General features: G+C 44.1%; 1 protein-coding gene across 4 annotated transcripts in view; it reads left to right on the top strand.

Annotated features, from left to right (window-relative positions):
- Window positions 1-27,179, top strand: part of tnikb (TRAF2 and NCK interacting kinase b) — a 55,287-nt gene that overhangs the window by 6,452 nt on the left and 21,656 nt on the right. The window contains exons 3-17 of one of the 4 annotated variants that reach the window (XM_041961261.1): window positions 8,665-8,721; window positions 8,956-9,081; window positions 9,675-9,785; window positions 10,253-10,343; window positions 10,596-10,726; window positions 12,509-12,563; window positions 13,368-13,446; window positions 14,452-14,627; window positions 14,734-14,800; window positions 15,547-15,745; window positions 17,192-17,308; window positions 19,512-19,709; window positions 22,114-22,407; window positions 25,141-25,257; window positions 27,000-27,106. In XM_041961261.1, coding sequence (XP_041817195.1) covers window positions 8,665-8,721; window positions 8,956-9,081; window positions 9,675-9,785; window positions 10,253-10,343; window positions 10,596-10,726; window positions 12,509-12,563; window positions 13,368-13,446; window positions 14,452-14,627; window positions 14,734-14,800; window positions 15,547-15,745; window positions 17,192-17,308; window positions 19,512-19,709; window positions 22,114-22,407; window positions 25,141-25,257; window positions 27,000-27,106 — 1,925 coding nt within the window. Of the gene's footprint in view, window positions 1-8,664; window positions 8,722-8,955; window positions 9,082-9,674; window positions 9,786-10,252; window positions 10,344-10,595; window positions 10,727-12,508; window positions 12,564-13,367; window positions 13,447-14,451; window positions 14,628-14,733; window positions 14,801-15,546; window positions 15,746-17,191; window positions 17,309-19,511; window positions 19,710-22,113; window positions 22,408-25,092; window positions 25,258-26,999; window positions 27,107-27,179 lie in introns of all 4 variants that reach the window. The other 3 variants (XM_041961260.1, XM_041961263.1, XM_041961262.1) reach the window with 3 other exon arrangements.

The following is a 27,179-nucleotide window of genomic DNA, read 5'->3' as shown; positions in this document are numbered from 1 at the left end:
GCAGCCGGCGTGCCCCGTCTCCCAGCGTCTCTCTCGTTTTGTCCCTCCGCGCTGGTGTCGTTGTTAATCAGAGTGAGCTGTTAATTCACTCACTGCCTGAAATGAGGATTTGAACGCAGCAGCAGCTGATTAACAAGCACATCTGAGAGCTTTTATTGTCAGAAACAGCTCGTGACTGCTCGAAACAAAGGGAATACGCCATGTATAACAGCGTCTTTTGGACACTTGCTTGGTCATAATAAGATTAGATAAAACAAAGATTTAAATGAAGAGTTTTTGTGTGCAGGAAGAATGTCGACATAATAACTTTAAGAGTGTAATTAAAGCTTGACACTTTTGTGGTCTTCATTTGTCAAAACTTAACGATGAATCGATTCCTACGCTGGAGGCATTTAGGCGTAGACTGAAGCACGGATCTGGTTTAAAAGCCCTCCAGCAACGCCTCCTTCCTCATTCAGGCCTCATTTTCAGCACATTCCTGGCAGCTGGAAGGCTTTTGTCCTGAGTCAGATGCAAACACGCGAGGTACACGGAAGTGTTTGATTTAGCTCCGAATGCAAATTCTCTGCTCTATAAGAGCTGATCTGAGTCCAGTGTTTCCGTCTCTCTGGTGTTCTGATGTCACAGCCTTTTGTTTGCTGGGGTTCAGTGTTTTGCAGAGGTGGAAGGTAACTAAGTATTTTTATGCGAGTACAAATTTGAGGTACTTCCGCTTTACTTGAGCATTTAAATTTGATGCAACTTGATACGAAACATCTCAGAGGGGAATATTTACTCTGTACTCCACTACTTTTATCTGACAGCTTTAGTTACCTGTTACGTTTCTGATTACTGTATACCCTTGTTTTTCGCGGGGGTTACGTTCCAAAAAGAACCCGTGATAGGCAAAATCCGTGAAGTAGAAACCTTTATTTTTTTTTTACAATTATTATACAATTAAATACTCTATTATACATTGAAAAGAAAGAACAAACCATTTTACAGGCTCAAGCATTTGTTTCACAAATAAAAGTACTTTAGAAACGTTTTTTTTTAACAAATAACTTCTGTACTGTTCTGTCAAATAATAATTTTAATCATCGATGTGAACAGAAGGCTTCAAATTGAGGAGATTAGCACCGCCCACCGCGACCCGAGTGATTGGATTAAACGGGAGAAAATTAAAAATGATTATGAAAAAATACAAAGTACAGTCGGACAAATAGTGACTCAGGTGTGTTTCACTGCTCTTCAGACTGAGCCGCTGCATCCTGACTCCGCTCTGCAGTGTTTTCTTCTTTTGAAGCCCGCGGTGCAGGTGTGTTTGTTCGGGAGAAGAACATAGTGATAGGCAGTTGTTGTCACTCTTTTTTTTCCGCATCTTCCACTGCCTTTTGGGCCCTGCCGCAGGTGCTTTTGTCGGTCCAGAGCGTTTTGTCGACATTATGGGTTTTAGAGAAACTCGAAATTGCAAGAGAATTTGCACGTATGTTTTACGTACGTGTACGTAAGAAGAAGCGGAGTGACTTTTTAGCCAATCAGAATGCAGAACACAATGCACGATGCAAATCCGTGAAGTAGCGAAACCGTGAAAAGTGAACCGCGTTATAGCGAGGGATCACTGTACAGCGATTCTTCCCACTTCCTGTCCTTCTCCTCCAAATGTGGCGGTTTTGAATGTTTGTGATGAACTGAGAGAGAAGGCTGAGTAATGCCGATGAGTCAAGTCTCTCATTTTGGGGACATTTTGAGCATCATCAGTGTCTGACAGTGACAAACAAAATAGATCATCGACTTTTAAGCACCAAATCAACACGATCGTTAACGATCATGAAAAGTTGCTCCCCTCGATCACAGTAAAAAAATAATCTCCTGATCGTTTAAACGCTGGCGGAGCAGGAACGTCCATCACATGCAGAGCTCTGGATCATTGTTGTTGTTGTAACGTCGCTGCTGTCAGTCAGTGCTTCACCTGCTGAAGGCTGCTCTGCTCTCTGATTTGAGCCCCGATTGAACAATTTGTTGATTTCTCATACATATTTTTCACCACGTTCACGATAGTTAGAGGACATTCAGAAAGCTGTTCACATTCTCTGACAGCTCCTGATTTCTCTGTGGCCACTGAATTTGGGCTTAATTCAACATCAGACTTGGACCGACCTCCATGTTTGCTTTGTTTTCAGGCAGCTTACAGTCGAATATATCGGAGCTCTCAGAAAACACAGTTTCCCAGTCGTAATTAGGCTTTGGATATTGACATAAACACTGTTTAGAAGTCAGAAACTGGTAATTATGATACAACGCAGCTGAACTCTAAGGTGCCATTTGAGCACGAAAAGCAATTGGACGAAACAGCTGCAGCTGAAAAGTTGTATTACTGTAATAATGACGTTTCAAGATTGGACTCGAGCTTCAAACCACGAGAGCTGCGTGGAGGCATGACTGAGGTTTTGTTTCAGTGCGTATGACAGCCACACAAGTCCACACATGCTTAAAAACATCCTGGAAAACCTGGAAAAGGAAGTAAATCTCCTGGGATTGCTGAGCTCTCCATTCATCTCTTGTGTTTCCTGAAAAATGTGATTCGTTGGGCAGCAGAAGATGCTCTACTCGCTCAGCTAACACCTAAAACACAGCTCTGCTTCGCTCATCAACCTTTTAGGGTCACCTCTGCCGAATATGGTGCAGTATGCTTTCCCATCACAATAATACGTGAACAGAAAGTGACGCTGATTACCCACATTTGTATGTGCTGTAATGATTCCTGTGCCGGGATGGAGTCTCGCTGCGGTGTCTTTCCGTCCCTGCCTCTATGTGTCGAGGCTTGTGTTCAGGTTAAGAATGTGAGGCTTGTCTGAACGCGGGACCTGAGGTGTGTTTTTACGCCTCAGGCTGCCTCTAAAGGATATTCTGCCCTTTCCTATCTCCAGTCATCCTCCTCCTCCTCACCTGCCACCTCCCTCTGTTCTCGCTCCGTCGCTATCTTTATCTCTCTCCCTGCATGTGTGGATTCAGGTGGTGTTTTAAGACGGCTTCCTCGTGCCATCTCGAGGCCGCCATAATCTCTCACACACGCTCACACGCCGGGAGCTCGGTGTCACCTCTGGGAGATTGTTTGGCCGGCCGTCGGTGTCGGAGGAAGAGAGATAGCAAAACAAAGAGCCTGTCTGAGATGGTATCGCTTCCTCTCATCTCTGCTGTTTTATCTCCATCGCCTTTTATTGCTTCATCGTGGTGGATCGCTGCCATTTGTCCTGCAGTCACAGCAACACTTCATACTCTTAACCTGAAGCCCAAGAAGCACGTTTGCCGAGTTATCTGGATAATAACTTTGCTGAGTAAATCCCAGAATCCCCCCAAAATGTGGAACGACTCGGTAAAGTCTCCAGTAGATCTGAGTGAGCCCTGGAAACAGCTCAGTCAAGGCACTGAAACAGTACATATCTATGAGCCGTCATTTATTTTAATCTGTGACAGGAAGCTGCTGCTAACCACCTTGACGAGGTTTCAGTTAATTCCTGTTTCGCACCTTAGACCTACAAATCACAGAGAAGTTCAGGATGGATCAAGGATAAATCTGTCAGATAAATATTTGACCGCAGCAGACACGTACAAACGTCCTGCTAAAGGTTCAGTATGTTAACAAAAACTGGTCATGCAGTGTTGTCTGTTGCAGCTGTTGGATGTTTCTTGCTGAAATGCTCCATGAGAGTCGTAGTCAAAGTCTAATCTGAAGGTTTTGCATATTTTTTATCAATTAAGCAGACACTTTCTAATGCACCTTTTAATTTTTCATGCTAATGATTCAACCAAACCAAGCTGCAGAAGTGTTCCAACTGTAATGTCCTCTATGGGAAAAATGAACAGCACTGGTTTGCTTCTGGAACCAGGGACGCCTGAAATAGCTCCACAAACAATGTCGCTCATCCCCTGAATGGAGAGTTTGAGCTCCTGCCCTGCGGAGGAGATTTAGACAAAGAGAGTCCAGGTCTAGCAGGGTGAAGTAGTCTTTTATCTCTCAGGTCGCTGTTAAGTGCTCGTGATGACTCAGCCGATGATTCGTTTCCCATTAAACTGCTGGTGTGAGTCCTGGCGGCCGATGATGTTTTTGATGGCTGAGCGTGCTCTCTGTCTCTCGTGGTCGCTTCATGTCTTCGCATTTTTTTGTGTTTGATCGTGCTTCATGTCCTGTAGTCGTGTCCTCTGCGTGTTCTGTGTTTGACGTTGCTGCAGGACATGTCAAAGTGATCGCAGCGATGCTATAACCTGAAAGAAGTTCAGAATGAAATGTCAAGGCTGGAGGTGCGGCCCACATGTTAGCATGTTAGTGCTAGCATTAGCATGTCATGTTTAGCATATTTTCCTGCCACAGTGCTAAAATGTAAACATTAATATGCAAACTGTTAAAAGATAACTTTTGTTTTTTACAACCTGGACCTTATTTGTAGCATTAAATACGACCATTTACTCACCCAGACAACTTTGGTGGCATTTGGAGTCGTTTTGAAGAAATTAGCCCCAGAGGAGCGGCGCGTATATCCGTATAATGCGAGTACTCGGGGCATCCATGCGCAGCCTCTATAAACGCATAATCTGCGGCGAAACTCGTTCATATTCCAATATTTAGTTATGATATGCTGGTGCTATTCCCCTCTGAGCCGGCGGTCGGCTAGTTTAGCTGTAGTTTGGCACAGCTATGGTTCGTTATTGTGTATTCGTAGCCGACCGCCGCAGAGTCAGCTGTGTTGTGGCTGGCTGCTCGCAGCTCCCGGCGTTTGGTAATGACATCATTCATGTCAGAGGTAGTTGTCTAGAGACGCCGGATATTGATAACATGCCACCACGGGCTCAGAGGGGAATAGCACCAGCATGAACGAGTTTCGCCGCAGATGCGCATGGATGCCCCGAGTACTCGCATTACACGGATATACGCGCCGCTCCTCTGGGGCTAATTTCTTCAAAACGACTCCAAATGCCACCAAAGTTGTCTGGGTGAGTAAATGGTCGTATTTAATGCTACAAATAAGGTCCAAGTTGTAAAAAAGTTATCCTTTAACTCAGCATAGGCAAATGCTTTGCATTGCTGGTTAGCTTGCCAATATGGCATGCTGACTTTCATGCTAAAATTCATGCTAACTATAACCTGTTAGCATGCCTGCTAGCTTGGCTTAAAATCAGACATCCAAAGTAGAGTAAGTATCCAGAGTAGATTAAAAGATGTTGACTGACTGTTAAGCTAAAATTATACAGTTCTACATATAAAGTGTCTATAAACAAGATTTTTACAATAACAATGAATGAAATAATAAAGTGAAAACAACGGTGTCACTGTTCTGGTTCGCTCTCAGCGCTCTAACACACAATTGGAGACGAGCTGGTGAACGTATAGTGCACCATTTAGCAGCTAAAGAGCCATGAATTTCCCTCAGGAGCTGGAGGAGACCAAAAACAGAGCTAAAAGAGAGAGGCTATTCATTCATCAGGTGACACAAACACGACAGCAAATGAATGATCATGTTGCTGCGTAACTGCTGCATCTTCAAATTCAAGTTCATCATATCAACATAAGTCTGTGGGGTGTTCACAAGTCGTTTCAGTTATTGCAGATTTCCTGACAGGAACGAGGCGTAAATGTTGCTGTCGTGGACATGGTGACTTTTGAACGTTGCAGCTCACACGTCACAGGGATTTAACAGTTTTCCTTACCGTTGTTCTTTCAACTCCGTTAAACAAGAATTACAGGAAAACTGTGTGTTATGACATCTTATTTCTGGGCGTTTCCATCACTGAAAAGACAGCAGCCTTGTCGGAGCAGGTAGAGGTCAGAGGTTAGCTGTGGTCGCTCTGCTTCATTTGGTTTCTGCCTGTATGTATTTTAGTGACGCAGAGGTATAAACGCAGAGTGAGGTGTGACATAAAGCGAGCATAAATCAAGCTTCAGACTGACAGTAACACTCACACTATCCTCCAGCTTATACCTCGTCCACTTGCCCTTCATATGATTGCTGCTGCTGCTGCAACATGACTGACAGAGAGACACCGAAGACTGAGAGAGAGACAGACAGACACAGAGAGACAGACAGACAGACAGAGACAGACAGACAGACAGACAGACAGAGAGAGATAAAACAGGAAAAAACATGAGACAGACAGAAAGATGGGGAAAAGAGAACAAGAGACTTTCCGTACTCTGAGGTGGTTTCAGCCTGTCAGATACATTCAGTGTCTGATGCAACACTGAGTAACCAAGTGTGTGTGTGTGTGCGTGTGCGCGTGAATCTGAGCAATTCACATGTGCAAGTGACCCACAGTGTGAAATATCATGGCCTGCTAACACACACATAAACACACAAAAACACATACACTGCCATCACTTTGCCACTTCCAACCCCCCCCCCCATTTCATTGCCCTCACTAAACAACCTACCAGCCCTGTTGCTAGGTTACCATGAGGAGACGGTCTGTGTGTGATGGGGTGGTGGGCTGGTGGTATGAGGTGGATAAATTTCCACTTTCTCGCTTTAACAGCTGTGGCACTGGCTTCAGTTTGGAGGAGGAGAAGTTGGACTCGGTGTTGGATTTAATCACTTCTGCAGTTACACTTTCATCCTCTAGTGCAGCAGCTCACAACTGAGGGGTCGGGACCAGGACTTACTCTGGGACCAGCACCTGTTCGATGGGATCCGACACCTCGTTGTCACTATCAAAATCATTTTTCATGTGAAACACTGGATGGTTTTCCTGTTTAAGACTGCTGACTCTGAACAATATTTGAAGAGTCGCAGGTCGATGTTGTTACATCTCTGTTGGTCACAAAGCAGGAAGGTTTGAAGACAGTGACTCGCTCAGGAGACGTCGGCTGTCAGCCTCCCTGTCGGCTCAAGCTGATTGATTGATTTTACCAGAAAACTATCATTTACAAGATACTTTTCTCATAATTAAGAGAAACACTAGGTCATAATTAAGAAATATGAAAGTTGCGACATAATTGATTGACAGCTTTACAAACTCACCTTAGATTTGCTTTAATCTTTACTTAAATAATAACAAACGTCCCTAAAGTTAGTGACTGTAAGGGGGAATGAATATCTTAATTTGTCTTTTTGAGACTTTTTGAGACCATCTGAAACAAAGCTGTAATTTTGACAGTTTCTACTATGAGGAACATTTAAGGCAGGCATGTCAAACTCATTCCATAAAGGGCCGTGTGGCTGCAGGTTTTTGTTCCAACCAAGGAGGAGCACACCAGGCCAACCAATCAACATCAAGGGATCACTTAGTTATCAGCTGAAGACTGAGATCAGCTGATTAATTGATTCCAGCCAGGTGTCCTCCTCCTTGGTTGGAACAAAAACCTGCAGCCCCACGGCCCTTTATGGAATCAGTTTGACACGCCTAATTTTAGGGGATAAAGAAAATAAGGTCATTTTAGTAGATGATGTTACCGGCACATGTCACCACAGCGAGTTGCTCTTGGAGAGAAGGCAGGACGTTGTCCTGAACAAGAAATCCAGAGATCTAAATTTGGAGCCTTTTGGGTCAAACGTGGCGAAATAATTTCCCGGCACTGCGGAAATATTTTTCCACGAGCTCCAGGACTGAAAACAGTATTTTTTTATTAGGGAATTTTCTGTGGTGATTTGGCGGTAAATCAACACAGATGGGAAACAATTATCTAAATTAGCTCATGAACTGGAACCTGTGATCATCAACAACAATTGTATCCAACTTAAATAAGTTTTTTAGGCAGCTTCATGAATGTTCTTCTGCAGAGCCAGAACATTTAAATACGACAGCCAATCACATATCAGCACTGAGTGGTTTGGTCTAGAAACAGGCGTGCATCTATGGGGGTCACCTGATTGATAGAGAGAAGGTATTTTTCTCTAAATATATATATATATACACACTATACATATACATATATACACTGAGAATCAGATGGAATACAGCCTTTACGACTGTCAGGGACATAATCATTAACACACTTACCTGCACTGCACCTGCGTATATGCCACTCATGATACATGCTGCTAACCTTATATTTATAACATTGTGTGTATTTGCAGTTTATGGATTATGGATTTCTGTTTACTAATATTTTTATATTTGCGCCTTCATTATATTCTTTATTTGCACTCTTCCCAACTTTGTACAAAGTTCTGTCTTATCTTATCTTAAAACATGACGAGCAATAACGTGATTTGAGAACATTTAAGGGTTTATAAGGGGGGTCTATATGCTATAGCTCTCCTCCACAAACCCACAGCAGTGACTCACTGACACACACACACAAACGCACACTCCTGATTCTGCAGAGAGGTGAACACACACAGGTCACATGTTTTCATGACAACAGATGATTCGCTGTTGTCTTACATGCCTCTCCTCGTTAACTGCAGCAGCCAGCAAAAATAAAGGTTTTTATTTCCCAACGCCAGAACGAATCTCTGGAGGAAGCTCAACATTGCTTTATTTAAAATGAACACAAGTGTTTTCTAAAGGTATCTGATAAGTCACCTGTCAGCCTTTGAATAGGAGCTGTTTTGCAAGAGTAGTGTCATTGTTAGTCGTTGTCATTGATTTTTAAATGCAATATGCATAATGACTGACAGCCCCCCCCCACACACACACAAACACCCACTGAGCCTCTTGCTCATTTTATCCCTTTTCTGTGTTTTCCAGGGTCGCCATGTCAAAACAGGCCAGCTTGCTGCTATTAAGGTCATGGACGTCACGGGGGTAAGTGCCACACACACACACACTCTCACACACACACACAGCCTTATTAAAGCTGCACGTACCCACACACACCTTGGGAATGAGCGTACGCCGCCTGGCTCGAGGGCAGTTTGTCCTCACCAGCCTTTTTCTTTATCTGATTTCCTCCAGGATTCACATTTTTCACATTTCAGTAAACACAGAGTTTCCGTGTTAGCATTGTGTTGCGTGTGTGTGTGTGTGTGTGTGTTTTAGGATGAGGAGGAGGAGATTAAAGCAGAGATCAACATGTTAAAGAAGTACAGCCACCACAGGAACATCGCAACCTATTATGGAGCCTTCATCAAGAAGAACCCCCCTGGGATGGATGACCAGCTGTGGGTACGTACATGTGTCTGGAACTGAAAGAGCGACGTAACACCTCGTTGCATCTTGAACACACACTCTGCCACCTGATGTCGGTCAGAAAAGTTTTCAGTGTCTCAATTTCTGCCTGAATTGCTCCTGTGCTTCTATAACTTTTGTAATAGCTGAATTTCTCCACACAGCAGAGTTGATTTCTGCTTTTATTGTCCTTAAAAGGGGGCGTTAGTATGTTTTAGGTTAACCTGATGTTGATCGTCTAGGTTGATTTTTTTATTATTTGGAGGAAGAAATGTTAAGAGCTGCCATTGCAATAAACACCAGGGACAACAATCAATTGACAGTCTAATAAAGTGATCTTACATGAAATTTACTAACTCAGTGGTGGATTTGGTGTTAAGTTCCTCTTTAAGTTAAGCAATTTCCTGAATTCTGAAAAGAGCTGATGTCAAGTAAATGTCTGCAATGTCTTAAAAAGACAAACTGTAATTAAAGTGAAGATAAATTAACAGTTCTTTCATCAATTGTTTTCTGATTTTAAAATCTTGAACTATAAGTAGATGTAAAAACGTATGATAATCTGTACAGTTACGTTGTTTCTGTGTGTGTAGCTGGTGATGGAGTTCTGCGGGGCCGGCTCGGTGACAGACCTCATCAAAAACACCAAAGGGAACTCTCTGAAGGAGGAGTGGATCGCCTACATCTGCAGAGAGATCCTCAGGGTGAGAACTGGAATTATCTGTCATAAAAGTTGTAAATAAAAGTTTGGTAGAAATATAAGGGAACCCCGGAAAGATCCCTGAGGAACACCTTATTCCTATATTCTGTATTATTTCTTATTTTTTCTGCTGCAGTGAAGTTGCACTCAGGACATTTTAAAATTAAAAGCTCTTAATGAGGACGTGTGTTCTCTAAAGGAACCATAGCAGGAGACTGAGGACTCATTGTATTAATGTCTGTCAGAGCAAATGTTCCACAAGCCTGTTCCACAATGTTCCACAAACGTTTATCACCTGTACTGTAACCTGGAGATATGGCCATCAAGACCTGAATGTTGTAGAAGTAGAACAGTGCGGTACAGTCGGACATGTTTACTGCAGTATACGTTCAGCTGATGAAAGGGGGGCAGCAGAACGTGTTTAAGGCCTGGAGAACAGGAAGTAGTTAACATCGGTTTCTCTGTCTCCAGGGTCTGACCCACCTCCACCAGCACAAGGTCATCCACAGAGATATCAAGGGCCAGAACGTGCTGCTGACGGAGAACGCAGAGGTTAAACTAGGTGAGAGGGCACACGCACACGCACACGCACACGCACACACACACACACACACACACTGTGTCATCTTGCATACTGTCTGCTGGTGCTGAGCAAAGCGTGTACGGCTAAAAACACTGTTTTTGTTATTGTCACAAAGGAGTAACTCGATACATTGATACTTAATAATATTGCACATGATTTAAGCCTTTAATTCTGTGTGTGTGTGTGTGTGTGTGTGTGTGTGTGTGTGCGTGTGTGTGTATGTGTCCACAGTGGACTTTGGTGTGAGTGCTCAGCTGGATCGTACGGTGGGACGGAGGAACACGTTTATCGGCACGCCATACTGGATGGCCCCGGAGGTCATCGCCTGTGACGAGAACCCCGACGCCACGTATGACTTCAAGGTACACCTGATGCGTGTGTGTGTGTGTGTGTGTGTGAGTCTACATGATGCATGACTTCCCTCAGCACATGTCTGTATGATACAGTACTGTATGTACTGCATATAGACCAAACACTGTTTAAATTAAATGAGGACAAAACTGAAATCCTACTAGTCGGTTTCAGAAAATGAGAAATGCTGTTTAATAATCTAGGAAATTAACTATCTGGATTCAGTCTGAGGTTTCAAGTCTTTGTGTTCTCCTGGATTCCGGTCTAAACTACAAGCCCAAGATCAAAAAGATGACGAAAATTAAATTTTTCCACCTTAGAAACAGCTAAAGTACCATTTATACCTCAAAAAGATGCTAAAAAGATGATTCATGCCTTCATTTCATTATTTTGAAGCACATTATTTACTGACCTCCAGACAAAAAACACTGAACTATGAACCAGAACCAAGAGGAGAGGACACGTCAGTCCAGTTTTAGCCGCTTTCTGTAACATTCAGAGTTGATTTTAAGGTCCTCCTCCATTTATACAAGCCCTTAATGAACTAACTCTGTTCTTAGTTATCTGCCTTCAAGAACACTGGGATCATCTGCTGCTGGTTTATTTGAGATTTCCAGCAGATGAAAGAAATAATAATCATAATAATAATTATAATTTTTATCTTGTTTTCTGGAGACGACTCAGTTTAGTTGTTTAGTTGTAGTGTTTGGTGAGAGTGACTGAACTGAAGCTGGAAGCTCGGAGTTCTCTTGTAGTTTTTGTGGATGTTTTTAATTTTTTTATGAATTTGTTGTCTTCTCCTTCTTCCCAGAATGCCACTGGAATATAAAAAAACAAAACATGTGATTCTTCCTTTGTCTGGCTGCTTTTGTGCAGTCAAAACAATGAGCTAAAAGAGGCTAAAAACTGCACAGAGCTACATTGATATTGATTCTCAGTAATTTGATTTAATGTTAGCATCACAAATATTGATAAATGTAAGCTGAAGTCTTTCCTCCAGATATATCTGAGCTCCTGCTGGTGAAGCACAACAGTGAATTTTCAGGCGACTGGAACGGTAATATTTGTCCTTTTGCTCCCAATGCTAAGAAATCTATAAAACTGAGCTTATTTATTGAAGGAAAATGTTGTCAGAGAACAGTGGAAACAACAAGAAAGAATGCAGTTTCTGCTGTTTTTTCTCAGATCGCCGTCGTAGAGCTCCCAAAGTTCAATTTCTCATCAATCACGGAGACGAAATGCTTGTAGCTGCGAACAAGTAACAGCAGCTGACCTTTAAAAACCTCTCAGATCTGTTGTTTTCCGGAGACATTTAATCTCTGATCTTTGCCACAAGCGGCCCATTGAAAGTCCTCTCGCAGAAACAAAGCAGTGAATCTGCAGCCTGACTCCTGCAGTCAGTGCTGTGTGAAGGATGAGCAGTAATGGGGACAGGACGAATCCCTGTGGCGAGCCTGTGGAGGACGAGCGCTGCTCTGTTAAGACGCCATTAACTCTGACCCTCCGGGGCTTTACGTGTCAAGAAACCCTCAGTTCATCTCACAGTATTAACATCAACTTTAAATAGCAGTTTGTTGGCTGAAATACGCAGATAAATTGTGTTAAAAACAGGTGATATTGGTAAAAAAGTTAGCCAGAGATCTACAATAGCGGTGGCAGATGGGTGGTTTGTGTGTCTGTATTTTTATCACCTAACAAGTACAGTGACCGGCGGACCCAAAACATGATGCGAAAAGTCGGTAACAGGTTTTCAGGATGTGAAAGTTTTCGCTTTTCTCTCTGTGTCTCTGCAGAGTGATCTGTGGTCGCTCGGTATCACAGCGATAGAGATGGCAGAGGGAGCACCACGTAAGTGTGAAGCATCACCAAACTATTACGACTGAACACAGAGAACAGTTTGTCCCCGACATAAACGTCTAAATCAATGTCATTTTTTCCCCTTTCCTCCTTTCCTCTTGCCTCATTTCCTTCTTTCTTCTTGTCTTGTCTTCTCTCCTCTTGTCCTTTCTCCTCCTTCCCTTTCCTTTCCCTTTCTTTCCCTTCCTTTCCCTTCCTATCGTTTCCCTTCTTTTCCTTTCCTTTCCTTTCCTTTCCTTTCCTTTCCTTTCCTTTCTCTTCTATTATCTTGTCCTGCCATATCTTTTCCTTTCCTTCCCCCCTTTCCTCCTTTCCTCTTGTCTTCTCTCCTCTTGTCCTTTCCTTTCCTTCCCTTTCCTTTCCCTTTTTTTCCCTTCCTTTCCCTTCCTATCATTTCCCTTCTTTTTCTTTCCCTACTTTTCCTTTCCTTTCCTTTCCTTTCCTTTCCTTTCCTTTCCTTCCCTTCCCTCCTCTCCTTTGTTCTTCTCTTGTCTTTCCTCCTCTCCTCTTCTACCCTTTCTTATCCTTTCCTTTCCTTTCCTTTCCTTTCCTTTCTCTTCTATTATCTTGTCCTGTCATGTCTTTTCCTTTCCTTTCCCCCTTTCCTTTGTTTTTTTTCTTGTCTTGTCTCTTCTCCTCTTCTGTCTTTTCCTATCCTTTCCTTTCCTTTCCTTTCCTTTCGTGTCTCATCTTGTCTCCTGCTCTTCTGTTCTTGTTCTTTTCCTCCATTTCCTTTCCTTTCTCCTCCTCTGCTTCTCTTTTTCCATCTCCTCCTTTACTTTCTCTCCTCCTCAGCTCTGTGTGACATGCATCCAATGAGAGCGCTCTTCCTCATCCCCAGAAATCCTGCCCCCAGACTCAAGTCAAAGAAGTGGTGAGTCACTAAAAGACACACACACACACACACACACACACACACACACACACAGAGATGTTTCCTCTGCACCTGTTCATCACGCCTGCTCATCATGTGCCACATTCAGCGCTAACCTGACTTCCTCTCACACAGTCAGTGTGAAGGTGCAGCTTTAAAACGTATTTTTCTGCCATGTGTACCTTTAAATGCTTTTTAAAAGTTCTTTATGTTGTGTATGTGAACAAAGCAAACTTGAAAAGCATGCTGTTTATTCTGATGGTTTAAATCATGTTGTGATGAAAATTGTCTGCCTTCAGAATTAGATCTTTGTCTCAAATAGACAAAGAGTACCTGATAAAATGAACATGACGTTCAGTATATGCTGCCCATCTTTTAATACCTTTCCACATTTGTTGTATCATAAAAACGATGCAGTTATACGTCTTTGCTTTCAGTATTTTAATTTAAGAATAGTAGTTAATGTGTTTAAGTTATGAACCCTTTTAAAGAGCAACTCAGCTGAGACTTGTGTTTTTGCTGACCTCTAGTGGTTTGACTCCTTGCTTTGCTGCAGTGATGTGGAGGTGTACTCCAGGGTGTGTCAGTGCACTGTGACATCACTGTGCTACTGCTACGATACTATTAATACTGCGACTGTTATGACTACTGCAGCAGTGGTTGATAGTATTCCCACTACTACCACTACCTCATCTGCTGCTACTATTGCTAATACTTCCACTGCACTTCATGTTGCTGCTACGACTGTTAGATCTGCAACTGCAAGCACTACTGCACTACCACTGCTATTACTTGTACTGTTGCTGATGATACTGCTATTTGTACCACTACATGCACATTTGATTTAAAAATCCTCCACACACGTCTTTTTAGCTGGGTACTAGATTAATCTTTAAAGTCATCTTATGAAGTCATGTGTGTCTGTGTGTGTGTGTGTGTGTGTGTGTGTGTATATGTGTGTGTGTGTGCGTGCGTGCGTGTGTGTGTGTGCGTGTGTGCGTCCAGGTCGAAGAAGTTCCAGTCTTTCATAGAAAGCTGTCTGGTGAAGAGCCACAGTCAGAGGCCGAGCACCGAGCAGCTCCTCAAACACCCGTTCATCAGGGACCTCCCCAACGAGCGGCAGGTCCGCATCCAGCTGAAGGACCACATCGACCGCACCAAGAAGAGGAGGGGGGAGAGGGGTGAGGCTGCACCCCCGCTGACTCACCTCACAGCTGCAAACAGCTGCGTGAACGCCGGCTGGTTCAACGTATGTGAACGCTAACCTGAAGTCTGTGTTTCCTCCAGATGAGACAGAGTACGAGTACAGCGGGAGTGAGGAGGAGGATGAAGAGAGGGACATCGGAGAGCCCAGGTATGACCGCTACTACTGATACTGCAGTACTGTTACTGCTACTGCTGTTACAACTCATGATACTACTGCTACGGCTGCAGTACACCTAATGCTACAGCTACGACTTCTACTACTTCTGTGACTGCTACACTACTACTACCGCTGCACTTAGTGCTACTGCTACTGTAGTACTGCTAGTGTTACTACAACCACTACCACTGCTGTTAGTGCTACTAGCAGCTAGCACTGCTAATACCGATGCTGTGCTAATGCTGCTACTGCACCTTGCTTCTGCTGTCACAGCTACTAGCTAATGCTACTACTACTGATGCTGCTATTACTGATACTACTTCTGCTACTGCTAATACTGCTACTGTTACTGCTGTTAGTGCTGCTACTGACTCCAATAACACTGCTAAGATAAGACTTTTAAGGCTTTATTAATCTCACAATGGAGAAATTTACTCTTACAGAAAGAGTACTACTCCTACACTCCACTACTACTATTGCTGCTACCTTTACTGCTTTTATTGCTATTGTAGCGGGTACTGTACTGCTACTATGACTGCTGTACTACCATTACTTGAACTGCTACTACTATTACTGATATTCTAGTTATTACTTCTACTTCCACTGTTATTGCCACCGCTACTTTTACTGCACATGATGTTATTGCTGCTGTTAGTACTGCTGTACTATTTCTGTTACTTGTACTGCTGTGATGAGCTGAGCTTCACTGAAAAACTTTAACTGTAACTTTCCTCCAGTTCCATCATCAACATTCCCGGGGAGTCCACTCTGAGACGGGACTTCCTGCGCCTCCAGCTGGCCAATAAGGAGCGGTCGGAGCTGATCCGGCGTCAGCAGCTGGAGCAGCAGCAGAACGAGGAACACAAGCGCCAACTACTGGCCGAGAGGCAGAAACGTATCGAGGAGCAGAAAGAACAGAGGCGACGGCTGGAGGAGGTAGCTGCGAGTCCTTCATTTGTCTGTCTGCTGCAGAAATGTGTTTTCAATCCACTGTGACAGTAAGAGACAGAGTTTAAAATACATTAAAGTATGTCAAGTGTTATTCACTCAGTTCTCAGGTGAGCTTAAAAGAGGTCTGCAGGTAAGAGGTGTTCAATGGTGCCTGAAAGGGAGACTGTAGAGCATGATAATGTAGAATTTCCATCTGGTTTGCATGCCTGCTCCGTGCTGTGCTGTGATGGAGCACAGCAGGAGCGTTGATCTGATTTGAGACTCACCCAAACTGCAGCTCTGTATCTAATCAGCTCACTGTGGCTGATTTTACTTACTTCCAATGTTTTAAACTGATCACTGGACAAGAAAGCCAAGAAAATGTCCATATCTTGAAGCAGGCACATTTGTTTTGCTAACAGTCTGTTGCTGGCCCCTGTGAAAAAGCTACACTTCCTGTAGATGCGTCACAATAAAAGTCTTGTAGTGGTTCATGGGTTGATAGTGTGGCAGCGAGTCAGAGGACCATTTGTTCATCTGTAACATAAATGTTACTACACACAGTCAAAAAATGCAGTTTCCACACAGTCGCCTGCACATGTTAATACTCGTCAGTTAACGTGACGACACGGCTCGAGTGAAGCTGGAGGCAGTTGTGGTTTGACCATTTGAGAGTAGCAATGCATGACATGCAATAGCATGCTAAGGCTCATGAGAACTTGCTTTTGAGCAACCCTGTTCGTATGCGTACCTGAATGCATACCTGTGCATTTTGCGTGTAGGTGTATATAAAGCTGTATCCACAAGCAGGCGCAGTGGGGACGAATCATCCCGTGCAGACAGCAGAACATGTTACATGAGAACTTCCAGTTTTGCACAAAGTAAAGTAAACATGCTGACACTGGAGTTTTTGTTTATGTTGAGATCATGAGAGGAAAAAGCAGCAGCTGCGACAAACAGTCTGTTATTCTTCCTCAAAACTTTCCACCACTGTCGTTGTGAATCAGTCTGCTGCCGAGCTTCATATCCTCACACTGCGTGTGACGTTAAGTGTTCTGAGGGTGTGCACAAACTGTACGAATATCAAGCTCAAAGCGAATATATCAGAGCTAGCGTTAGCTGTATCAGGCTAATACATGCATACAAATCTATGTTAGAATGTTTAGAAGCATAAAAGACACCTGAAGAAGCGCCCGTACCTACTGATGGAGCTGGAGCATTAACACCTGAGCATCACCTGGAATAATTGAGAATGACTGTCTCCCTGATTTAGCCTGTGGCTGGTCTCACCTTTAAAAAACATCTCAGCTTTCATTAGAAAATGACTTGTCTTCCATGCAAAACTCAGCACACCTGTGATGTTAGCACTTATTCAAATGCCAGGGAAACACACCTGATGTGCACAAACACACACACAGCTGAAGAGTTGTGTAAAATCTTCTCCACCTACAGCAACAGCGTCGAGAGCGAGAGATGAGGAAGCAGCAGGAGCGAGAGCAGAGGAGGAGGTACGAAGAGATGGAGCAACTCCGCCGGGAGGAGGAGAGGAGGCACGCAGAGAGAGAGCAGGTAGGAAAACACCTGACCCGTGGCATCACAGGTGTCATCAGAGAGGCGTGGCCTCTCGCTGATCAGCTCACTGACGCAACGCTCGAGGTTCACCAACCTTCTTTATAGGTTATTTCCTCCATGTAATCTGTTATGAAGTCACCAAACTTTATTCAAATGGCATACTCTTTTCAAGTAAACAGTTACTCTGTGATCAGCTCTGCCAGATCAGTTTATAAAGGATTGTTTTTATTCAGACGTCCCAAATTTTCTGCCAAACTTCCACAGCTTTTGCTCAGCACACACACCTTAATGTGTTATTGATTGATAGGTTTTTGGTCTGTGTTACAAGCAATAATTCATCCAAAAAAAACATGGCAGTAGTTCCTCATCTGGTCCTGTGAAAACTGTGATCTCAGAGGGTTGAAACGCTGCACGCAGCACCTTTAAGAGCTTTCCTAAATTGTCAAGATCCACAGGATTATTCCTGAATCAATCTGAAAACTTTAAAAATAATAATAATATAGTAATTGGGGTCATGATACACAGTCAAACTTTGTGGTGTATTTAGATTCGATGTGCTTCTAAATATGAATATTTAAATGGAGAAAGATGTGCAGAATCTTCCACATATCCAGTACCACAGTATAACAGAGGAGACAGGAGGCTGCTGACTAACAGTTAACTTTTCCTGCAGTGTAATGCTTAAACGCTCAACTTTTCAGACATGAATTTCTACCTCTTGCTCCGCTGATTTCATGCTGATCTTTAACATCTTCCCTCCAACGATTAGCACGTCTTCCTCTTCTACTAATTGCAGCCTCCCGCTGTGTCTCTCTTTTATCTCTCCTCGTCTATTTCTGACTAAATCCCTACTTCTCTGCAATAAATCTACTTTTCTCTGCCCTCCTCCGTCGTTCTCTCCTCTTTCCTGCTCTGCTGATGTCACTGGTTGCCTGGGCTCCGATTTGCTTCCCGCCTGCTTTGGCGCTCTCCGATTGGCTGCGTCTCTCGCTGACCCGGGTGCTGATTGGTTAGGAGTATATCCGTAGACAGCTGGAGGAGGAGCAGAGGCAGCTGGAGATCCTGCAGCAGCAGCTCCTGCAGGAGCAGGCCTTACTGCTGGTAACATCACACACAGACACACAAACAGTTTGCGGAACAACTTCCCTGAGGTCATGTGTTTTAGACTACAATGACAAAAGTTTCCATTACAACAGCATTAAGGTTGGTGACCATGGAAACAGCGCAGGCACCAGGTCGTGGAGGCTGTGGCGAGCGCTGGATCCATGTCATCCTGTTTGTTATTTACACACAGAGATCGTGATGGGGCGAAGGCCGTCAATACCTGATCAATACTGAGGAAAGACAGACTCGCACGTCAGCTCAGGTTTTTTTTCTTCGGGAAAAAGTTCACAAACATCAGATCAATAAATACACACAGCGAGAGGCGTGCCGGTCGATCGCGACGGCCCTGAAATGACACTTCATTCAGCTTCATTGTTCACGATGAGGTCGTCAATGACATTAAACCCGACAGCAGAGCCCGTGTGCCGTTAACAAGCGGTCCAGCTTCACACACACACACACACACACACACACACACACAGACTTTCACACACAGCTCAGAGAAATGCCCAACCTTTGCCCCGACGAGACGGTGTGAGAAACAAGCTTCAGACTCACCTTCCAGGCTGATCAGTCGTGGCATTTGTCAGGTTTGGCTCCAGAGTGAGAACTTGTGAAACTTCTCCTAATAATAAATATATAAGAAAAATAATTTCCCTCTGAAATAATCAATCAAACACTAGGCTGATGTATGGGGATGAACGCCAGTCATGATTTTTATCTCATATTGGATGACCTGTCATTTTTGCCTGCGATCAAAATGATGAAGCCTCCTGTCGAACCACGTCTGCACAGGAGTTCTTTGTATGTTTCCCTCAGTAATTGATTTTTTCTGCTGGGGCTTTATCAATTAATTATGATTTGACGGCATTTTCTGCACCGCTGAATCAGAACAGAGTCTCATCCTGCATTAAAGAGATGCCAACACTTACAGCATCTCATCACTCTGCTTAAGTTTTAGTGTCTAATAAGGGTTTAAATCACCTTTTAACCAGACATGACTGAGGTCACCAGAGAGCTCGAGTACGTGACCTCCTCGCTTACTTTCCGTTTTCTCGCCCGTTCACCTGCTGCCTTTGTCCTGTGTGATGTGCAGGAGTACAAGAGGAAGCAGATAGAGGAGCAGCGGCAGGCCGAGCGGCTGCAGAGGCAGCTGCAGCAGGAGCGAGCGTACCTGGTGTCGCTGCAGCAGCAGCAGCAGGAGCCGCCGCGGCCGCCGCAGGACAAGAAGCAGCTGTACCACTACAAAGACCAGGCGCCCGGCAGCAACGACAAGCCCGCCTGGGCCAAAGAGGTACAAACCGCAGTCCTTTACACTTAGCTGCACAGAAAACCGGGTCCAAAAAACTTTACTTTCTTTACTCCTTAACGCTGATTATCACGAATTTGCATCATTAATCCACATTGCAGCCGAATCGCACAAGCATTCCTCTAACGCCGGTTTGTGCATATTCAGCACACACCTAGGAACCTTTGCAAGCACTGGTTTCTCGTCAGACCAGTCAAAGTGAAGAGTGGCTGTTTTGATGAAATAAATGAATTTTGAATGACTTTTATGATGCACATTTATGAATTTTGAAAAATAAAGTATTTTTGTTGCATTTAAGCTTAAATGCCTGTTGTGGCTAATTTGCATCATACCTAAATTTATATCTATTGTATGTGCTACAGAAAAATGAACAAACTCCTCTTAAATTAGGATCAATTTGAAAGCAAAAACACAAAGAATTAATTTTTTAATATAATTCTAAATAAATTCGGGCGTCAAGGGGTTAAAACAAGTGAAAAAAAAGTGCAGTAAGACTATTTCAACATTTGTTTCAGGAGATTTGTGGCTTAAAAAGTCATTTTTCTTGATCCCAGCATGGAGACACTAGTGACACCTTTCTAGAATATTCTGGAGACAAACAGATGACACACAGTGCATATTTTAAGGAATAATTCAGATTTAATGCTCATGTATAGATAAAACGTACTTTTTGCAGATTGTTAGTTTGAAAAGTTAGTAACATGTAAATTATAATCAGCATAAAATCAGTTATTTACAAAGTGATTGCAAGAAGACATAAAAACAAGGATTATAACAGAAAAACATGAACCTAATGATCTTTTCATCGCATTTTATCTTTACTTATTTCAGAAACAAGTAGAAAATGACACCAACTGTGACTCCAAACTTGTTTTTTCATGTTTTTGAAGAAAACAGTTTATTTCACAGGCAGCTCTGCTAACATGGAAGACACTCAGGTGAATCTGTGCAGGTGAGAGACGGGTTTACATGTGAGAACAGGTCTACGCCCACAGAGCGGCTCACAGTTAACACACAGCTGAGTCGGCTGTAAAGTGGTAGTTTTCATGGTTCGGGCTCTCTGGAGGTAAACAGTGTGTTGGTGTGTGCTGAGTTTTCTGGCCTACAGGTGTCATCTGTACTTTACCTGCAGGACAGTCTCATCTGTGATGCTTCAAATGACAGCAGGGCCGTGACTCACATGCTGTGAAATCCCTCTTGTGTGTTTTATGTGATGCTTTTGTCAACGGCAGAGTTTCATTCCAAAAATGATGTTTATCTTGCAAGAGTGGGCTCGTATCAAAGGTGTGTGAGTACAGCCTCGACCTGAACCACCTGGAGACCTTTACTCATCAACAGTTAGAGAATAGAATCATTCTCACGTCATGAGGTGATAAATAATGTGTAGAATCAGCCTTTATTCTTTGTTCTGGGTCTTCAGACTCAACAAAGCGTTTTGGAATGAAACTCTTTTAAGTCTCGTTTGCTGTTCGGTGTTGATGTGGATCACAAATCCTCTCGCACGTCTGTTTTTGAATTGGCCACTAAAGCTGAAAAGTGGCTGTGAATTAGTCTCCACAGCGTGAAGTTAAAGGGGATGAAGGTCAAATTCAAGATTCAAGATTCAAGAGTCTTTATTGTCATTGAGCATGTCAATGAAATTTTCATTGCAACCCCCATGTTAGGAACAGATGGTAAGAAAGATAAGAAGATTAGAAAGAATAAAATTAAGATAACTACAATAAAATAAAATAAACCAACATGCAATAAAAATATTCGTAAAGCAATTAAAAATATAACAGAATAAAAATATACTAAGGCAATAAAATATACTAAACAATAAACGATAGAGTATGGAAGTGAAATGTACCGACAGAATAAAATATACCAGTGGACAATAAAAATACCAATGAAAATGAAATGTGCCAATATACTAAAATGTATATAATTTAGTTAAGTGTATGTGTGTACCTAAAAGTTGAGTACACATGTCTGTTGAGATGTTTTAAAATGTTTCAGTTTAACTGAAACAAACACGTTTTTTTTATATTCAAACCATGTAGATTATGTTCAATTCAACTGTTGTCGCCGTTGACAAGTTTGTTAAAACAAGTTTACTTTAGTTTTCAATCATAAAATGTGTCGTATTTCAGTGTAAAACAGCTGAAAACTGTAAGACATCACGTGAAAACAATGATTAGTTTGCATTTTGATGGTTAGCTGAACAGATGCTGTAATTAGCTTCATTATTTTAACAAAATCCGACCGAAGTGAAGGATGTTGTGTTGATGCTGTCAGCGGATCGGTGAACCTCCAGCATGGCTGCCATCACGTGAGGGTCCTCTGTTTTCCGGACCGTCTGCTGTGTTCATTTGTCTGCCCTCTTGTAAACACTCACCTTGCTCTCCAGGTGATGCGTCGAGCTCAGAGCAACTCGCCTCGCATCCCGCCCAAGAAATATCATTCCTTCAAGGAGACGCGAGACGTCAACCTCGACAACCTCCTCTTACTTCCTGGTTACAAACCTCGCTCCCGCCCCCCTTCCTACCCGGCCCATGTCAGTCCCTCCAGGGATCACTTACACGTGCCTCGAATACGTGTCACCTGTGTCCCCGGCCACACCCCCAGCTCCTCTCAGGCAGCGATGCGTCGACGGAGCCCCGGCAGGAGCCCCGACTCCAGGGGCCGGAGCCCCGGCCGCCGGGTCAGTCGGAGGATGAACGGACTCGTTGCTCCTCTTTCTCTCCCTCTCCTTCTGGATCCTGCCGTCTGCGCAGGCTGACTTACTAACCCTGGCCGGGGGGGGGCGGTTTCCTCTTAAATAACTCTGAACAGTTTCATTTCTCTAACCAGGCGGACTCACGCACGTTAACTCTGGCAGAAATGACAATGTGGCGTCCTGTTTTTTAATCCGTCACCTCTTCATCTCACTGTTTTTCTTCTGGTTAATCTCCTCTTCGATTGGTGCTGTCACTGCTTCCAACCAGCTTCTATCCAAATCTCCCACTTCCTGTGTGAAAACACTGACTCACATCAGATTTATTCAAAGTTGAGGCTGTTGAATAAAAGTGAATAAAAATGTGTTCTGTACTACGAGTGGTGAAAAACTCCACGAGGTGCCTTCACGTGTCATCTGGAGCTGTTTTTTTTAGGACTGTATGTTAACACCCACCGAGCGGTGCACAGCTCAGTCAGTTCACAGAAATGGTTAAACGAAACTGTCGACATTTGAGCAAAATTTCCAGTCAAATTTCAAAGCGAAGTGTTTGACAACTCGTTTCTGTCAGCGTGAAATCAGTTTTCTGATTTTATGATCCTGAACGCTGAATTTGAGGCAGTGTCGCATTTTAATTGCATTTCCAGAAAAGGAATTTCTCGTCACGGATACAAACATGACACAAGAGCAGCTGGAAGTAAACACCTCGTCTTCTTCTCTCTGAATCTCTTGTCCTGTTCCCTCCTCTGCACTCTGACTTTGAGTCGTCCCTGCAGGTTACTGGCTCTGTCTGGGTGCTGCAGGTTGATCTGTGGGATCTTTGCAAGCCTTTTACTGCAGTGGCTTTCAAACTGGGGGCACGGTTATCATATAAAATAAGCAAAAACGTGTGACAGTAAGGTAAAGAATGTTTGCTTGGTCAGATTAAAAAGACGACTGGAAAGGGAACATTTGAATCCTGATTTGGTTGAAACAGGGAGAGATACAGTAAATATTAGTTTGTTGCAAACAGGTTGAGAGCTGCTGGTTTACTGCATGCTGTTGTGAACTGGGATCTACTGGGTGCTAACTCCAACAACTCCAACTAACTTCAGTTTAATCCTCCAGGCTTTTGTTTCTGTTCATTTACTGACCAGGTTTCTCTTCAGTTCCAGGCTGTTCCAGTCTTTTCTTTCTTTCTTTCTGTCTTTCTCACTCTGTCCATACCAGGATGTTGAGTGTGTGTTACCTTTTGACCTTCCAGTGAGTTTAAAATGTCCACATGTTGTGTTAAATGCCAGTAAAGTAGCACCACTGTGAGTTTAGTCTGAAGAAGACGTGAGTGTAGAAAGTGCAGGTCAGTGCTCCATATTTGAACTCTGCTGGTTTTCTGATCACCATAAATTAAGGCCATAAGCAGTCCCACTCACATGTGAACCCCCCTCTCCAGTGGATACACACACATTTAGGGCAGATCTCCAGGCCTGCCCTCTGGTGGCAGCGGGTGGTCTGATGTAGGGCAGCTGCAGCTATATCAGTCCGCCTCCCTCTGGACTCCACACATAGAAACACACACTCTGTGCAGATAGGTCTACCCTCAAATCAGCCTCTCAGGATTTCCCTCGAAGCTTCAGAGGAAGAAATATTTCCATCGCAGAGACACAATGTTCCACTCTAAAAACAGACGAGCGCGGCTGAGTGCAGGTGACGTCTGCAGCCAGCTGAAGCTCTGCACTGTTTGAGCTCAAATCAGCTGCTTCTGTCAAGTATTTGCTAAAGTTACGACTATTTGAAACTCTCTTTAATTGAAATTTGCTTCGTATTTTCACTGCCTGACTGCATTTAGCTGCTGTGTGAACCAGGCAAAGTCATCAGAGTCAGATATCCTGGTTAAAACTGGGCTGAATTTGACTGGAAAGTCTTTTAGTTTAAATACAAAGTTTTTTTTTCTGCAGTCTTTTAAGGTGGAGGTGGGCTATCACCTCTGCTAAGAGCAGAGCCTCTATTTCACACAGTAAACGCCATGTATTTAATAACTGTGGCTGCTGTTTAGGCCGACACAAAGCAGGTCAATTAATCACGTGTCGAGATGTGTGAAAACCAGCCCGCCTTTATCTGAGCGGGTGCTGCCAGCCAGAAGAAACTCTGCCGCCAGCTCTCAGCAGCATTTCAGTGGCGATAATGAAGCAGCAGGTCTGCACTACCTGTTGAAATACAGCCACTGAAACAACAGTTATGTGTAACTTAGATGTCTAGAATTTTTTTTTTTTTTCAGCCACATTTCACTCAGGTGTTTCCCAGGTGTCTAAATTCTGATCTGGAAAACTGACAGCGATCAAATGTCTCTGGCTTTTATAATAATAATAATAATCAGCTTTAAAAATGTGCCGAAATGGAGCCTCATGTCGTTTTGACTGTTTCCAGCTAGTTGTCATTTCTAACATGAAAAGCAGAGACGAGTAAAGGGAATTCAGCCTTGAAATATTTTAAAAAGTGTATTTAAAGATTTCTTCCATAAGGAGCTAACAGAGTAATAGAGTAAACTTCTGGAAAAGTTAAATCTTCTTTCATTTAAGCCTAAAAATCAAACATGTGGGCGTCACAGATGAAACTAAATGGAATTAAACTGTCTACACACACCTCACTGCATGCTGTGAGTGACTGTGGTCTGATGTGTGTGTGTGTGTGTGTCAGGTGGAGGAGCATTATAAGATGAACAGACAGACTTCTCCTGCATTGCAGCATAAAGTCTCCAACCGGATCTCGGACCCGTCGCTGCCGCCGCGCTCCGAGTCCTTCAGCAGCGGAGGCATCCAGCAGGCCCGGACCCCGCCGATGCACCGCTCCGTCGAGCCGCAGGTGTGTGTCCTACGCTTTTATGTGGGTGCGCGATGTGTGTGACACAAACTTGCGTCCCTCGGGGTGCGATCGCAGCTTGGTTTCTTTGTTTGCATGAAGATTTCTGCTCCAGCTGCAGGAGCGTCTGCAGGTTTCGTTCACAAGTGACAGCGAGGTGGAGCGTGAGATCGGCGGTGAAGGCGAAGCTCTGCCGAGGTCGCCCCTTTTTTCACGGATTCTGCGTCTGAAGCTCATGGGCAGAATCAAAGAGTGTGTGCTGGTGATTTCAGGACTGCAGCTCTCCTCTTTGCAGATGATGTGGCTCTGTTGGCTTCGTCAGACCTGAATGTGAAGCAGCTGAGATGAAAGACAGCGCCTCTAAGTCTGAGCTTATGGCACTCTTTTAAAAAACAGTAGAGTGCCCTCTTGAGTTTGGGAGCAACTTTCTGCCCCAAGCGAAGGAGTTCAAGAGTCTTGAGAGCATCTGTAATGAGGCCAAGATGAAGGAGAAGATTCAAGGATACGGGTGTAACACCTGACATAAGAGTGGAGCTGAGCATGAGGGTGAAGCTTTTGATTTCAGAGGATCTCCTGCTCAGAGTTCGTCAGGTTGGATCTCCTCGCCCTGATTACCTGCTGCAGTGAGCTGAGGGGGCAGCTGTTCAGGGTGGAGGTGACCCTGTAGCAGGAGGCGCTGTCACTGCTGTCACAAAGGAGCAAACAGTTTTTGAACATGGCCGCTGTGAACGCACCCTGAGGCATGTGTTTCTTACTTTCCTCACCTCATCTCTCCCTCCTCACCGCTCCTCCTGCATCATTTCCTCCTCCGCTCTTCCTCCTGACTTGCATCCCTCATCCTGATCGCACTGTGTGAACCCAAATCCTGATCCTGCTCTTCCTCCTCAACCCTGCCCGTTTCCTGCTTGTGTGTGTGTGTGTGTGTGTGTCCAGATGGCCCACCTGGTGCAGGTGAAGAGTCACGGTCTGTCGGGCTCACAGTCTCTGTACGACCCCCACGGCGTGTCCTCCTCCTCGGCGTCGCCCTCCCCCTCCCGGCCTCCCATGCCCCGGCAGAACTCCGACCCCACCTCCGACACCCCTCCTCCCCCGCCCCTCTCCCGCCTGGCGCCCCCCCTCGACAAGCTGGACCGCAGCTCCTGGCTGCGGCAGGACGACGACATTCCCCCCAAGGTGTCTGCATGCCGCGACCCGTGTGTTCTCGTCCGAGTGTGTGTGTGTGTGCGTGTGTGTGTGTGCGTGTGTGTGTGTGTGTGTGTGTGTGTGTGTGTGTGTGTGTGTGGCTGGAAGCTTTTCTTTGTCTTTGTCTGTTCTGGTGTTCCTGTCTCTTTAGTTTCTGTGTCTGCTGGGAGTCTCTCCTGACATCTGATGTTTTTTGTGTTATTTTTTTTTGAACACTTGATTTATTGATTTTAATCTCAAATGCCATCAACTGCAGTAAAGTAAACATACGTTTAAGACCAAAAACAACTGTGCAAACTTGCACAAAAGTGATCTATTTGTTCAGAAAGGTGCACCTTCTCTGAGGGAATTTACTTCACTAAAGTTGTGGCGTGTGTTTTGCATGTAGAAAATGTTACACAGCTAGTTAGTTAGTTAGTTTATCGTGCAAGATGAAACCACAACAGAACAGACGTTACAGTTAAAGACAGACATTTAACAACAAAGTGGACAGCTTCACCGGCGTGAGTGATGAGGAAACACGTTGGAGGCGCTGAACCAGGCGGGGATGTCGTGTGTTTCAGGTTCCTCAGAGGACCACCTCCATCTCTCCTGCTCTGGTCAGGAAGCACTCTCCTGGAAATGGACCTGGCCTGGGGCCTCGGGCTGGAGCTCACCTCATACGGGCTAGGTACACACACACACACACACACATAACCGCTACTTCCCTAAACGTAAGCCCAAGTCTTCATCCTTAAATCTAA

The sequence above is a fragment of the Chelmon rostratus genome, chromosome 20 (assembly GCF_017976325.1).
Source record: "Chelmon rostratus isolate fCheRos1 chromosome 20, fCheRos1.pri, whole genome shotgun sequence".
NCBI classification, from domain to species: domain Eukaryota; kingdom Metazoa; phylum Chordata; class Actinopteri; order Chaetodontiformes; family Chaetodontidae; genus Chelmon; species Chelmon rostratus.
This window is presented reverse-complemented; position numbering and strand designations above follow the sequence as displayed.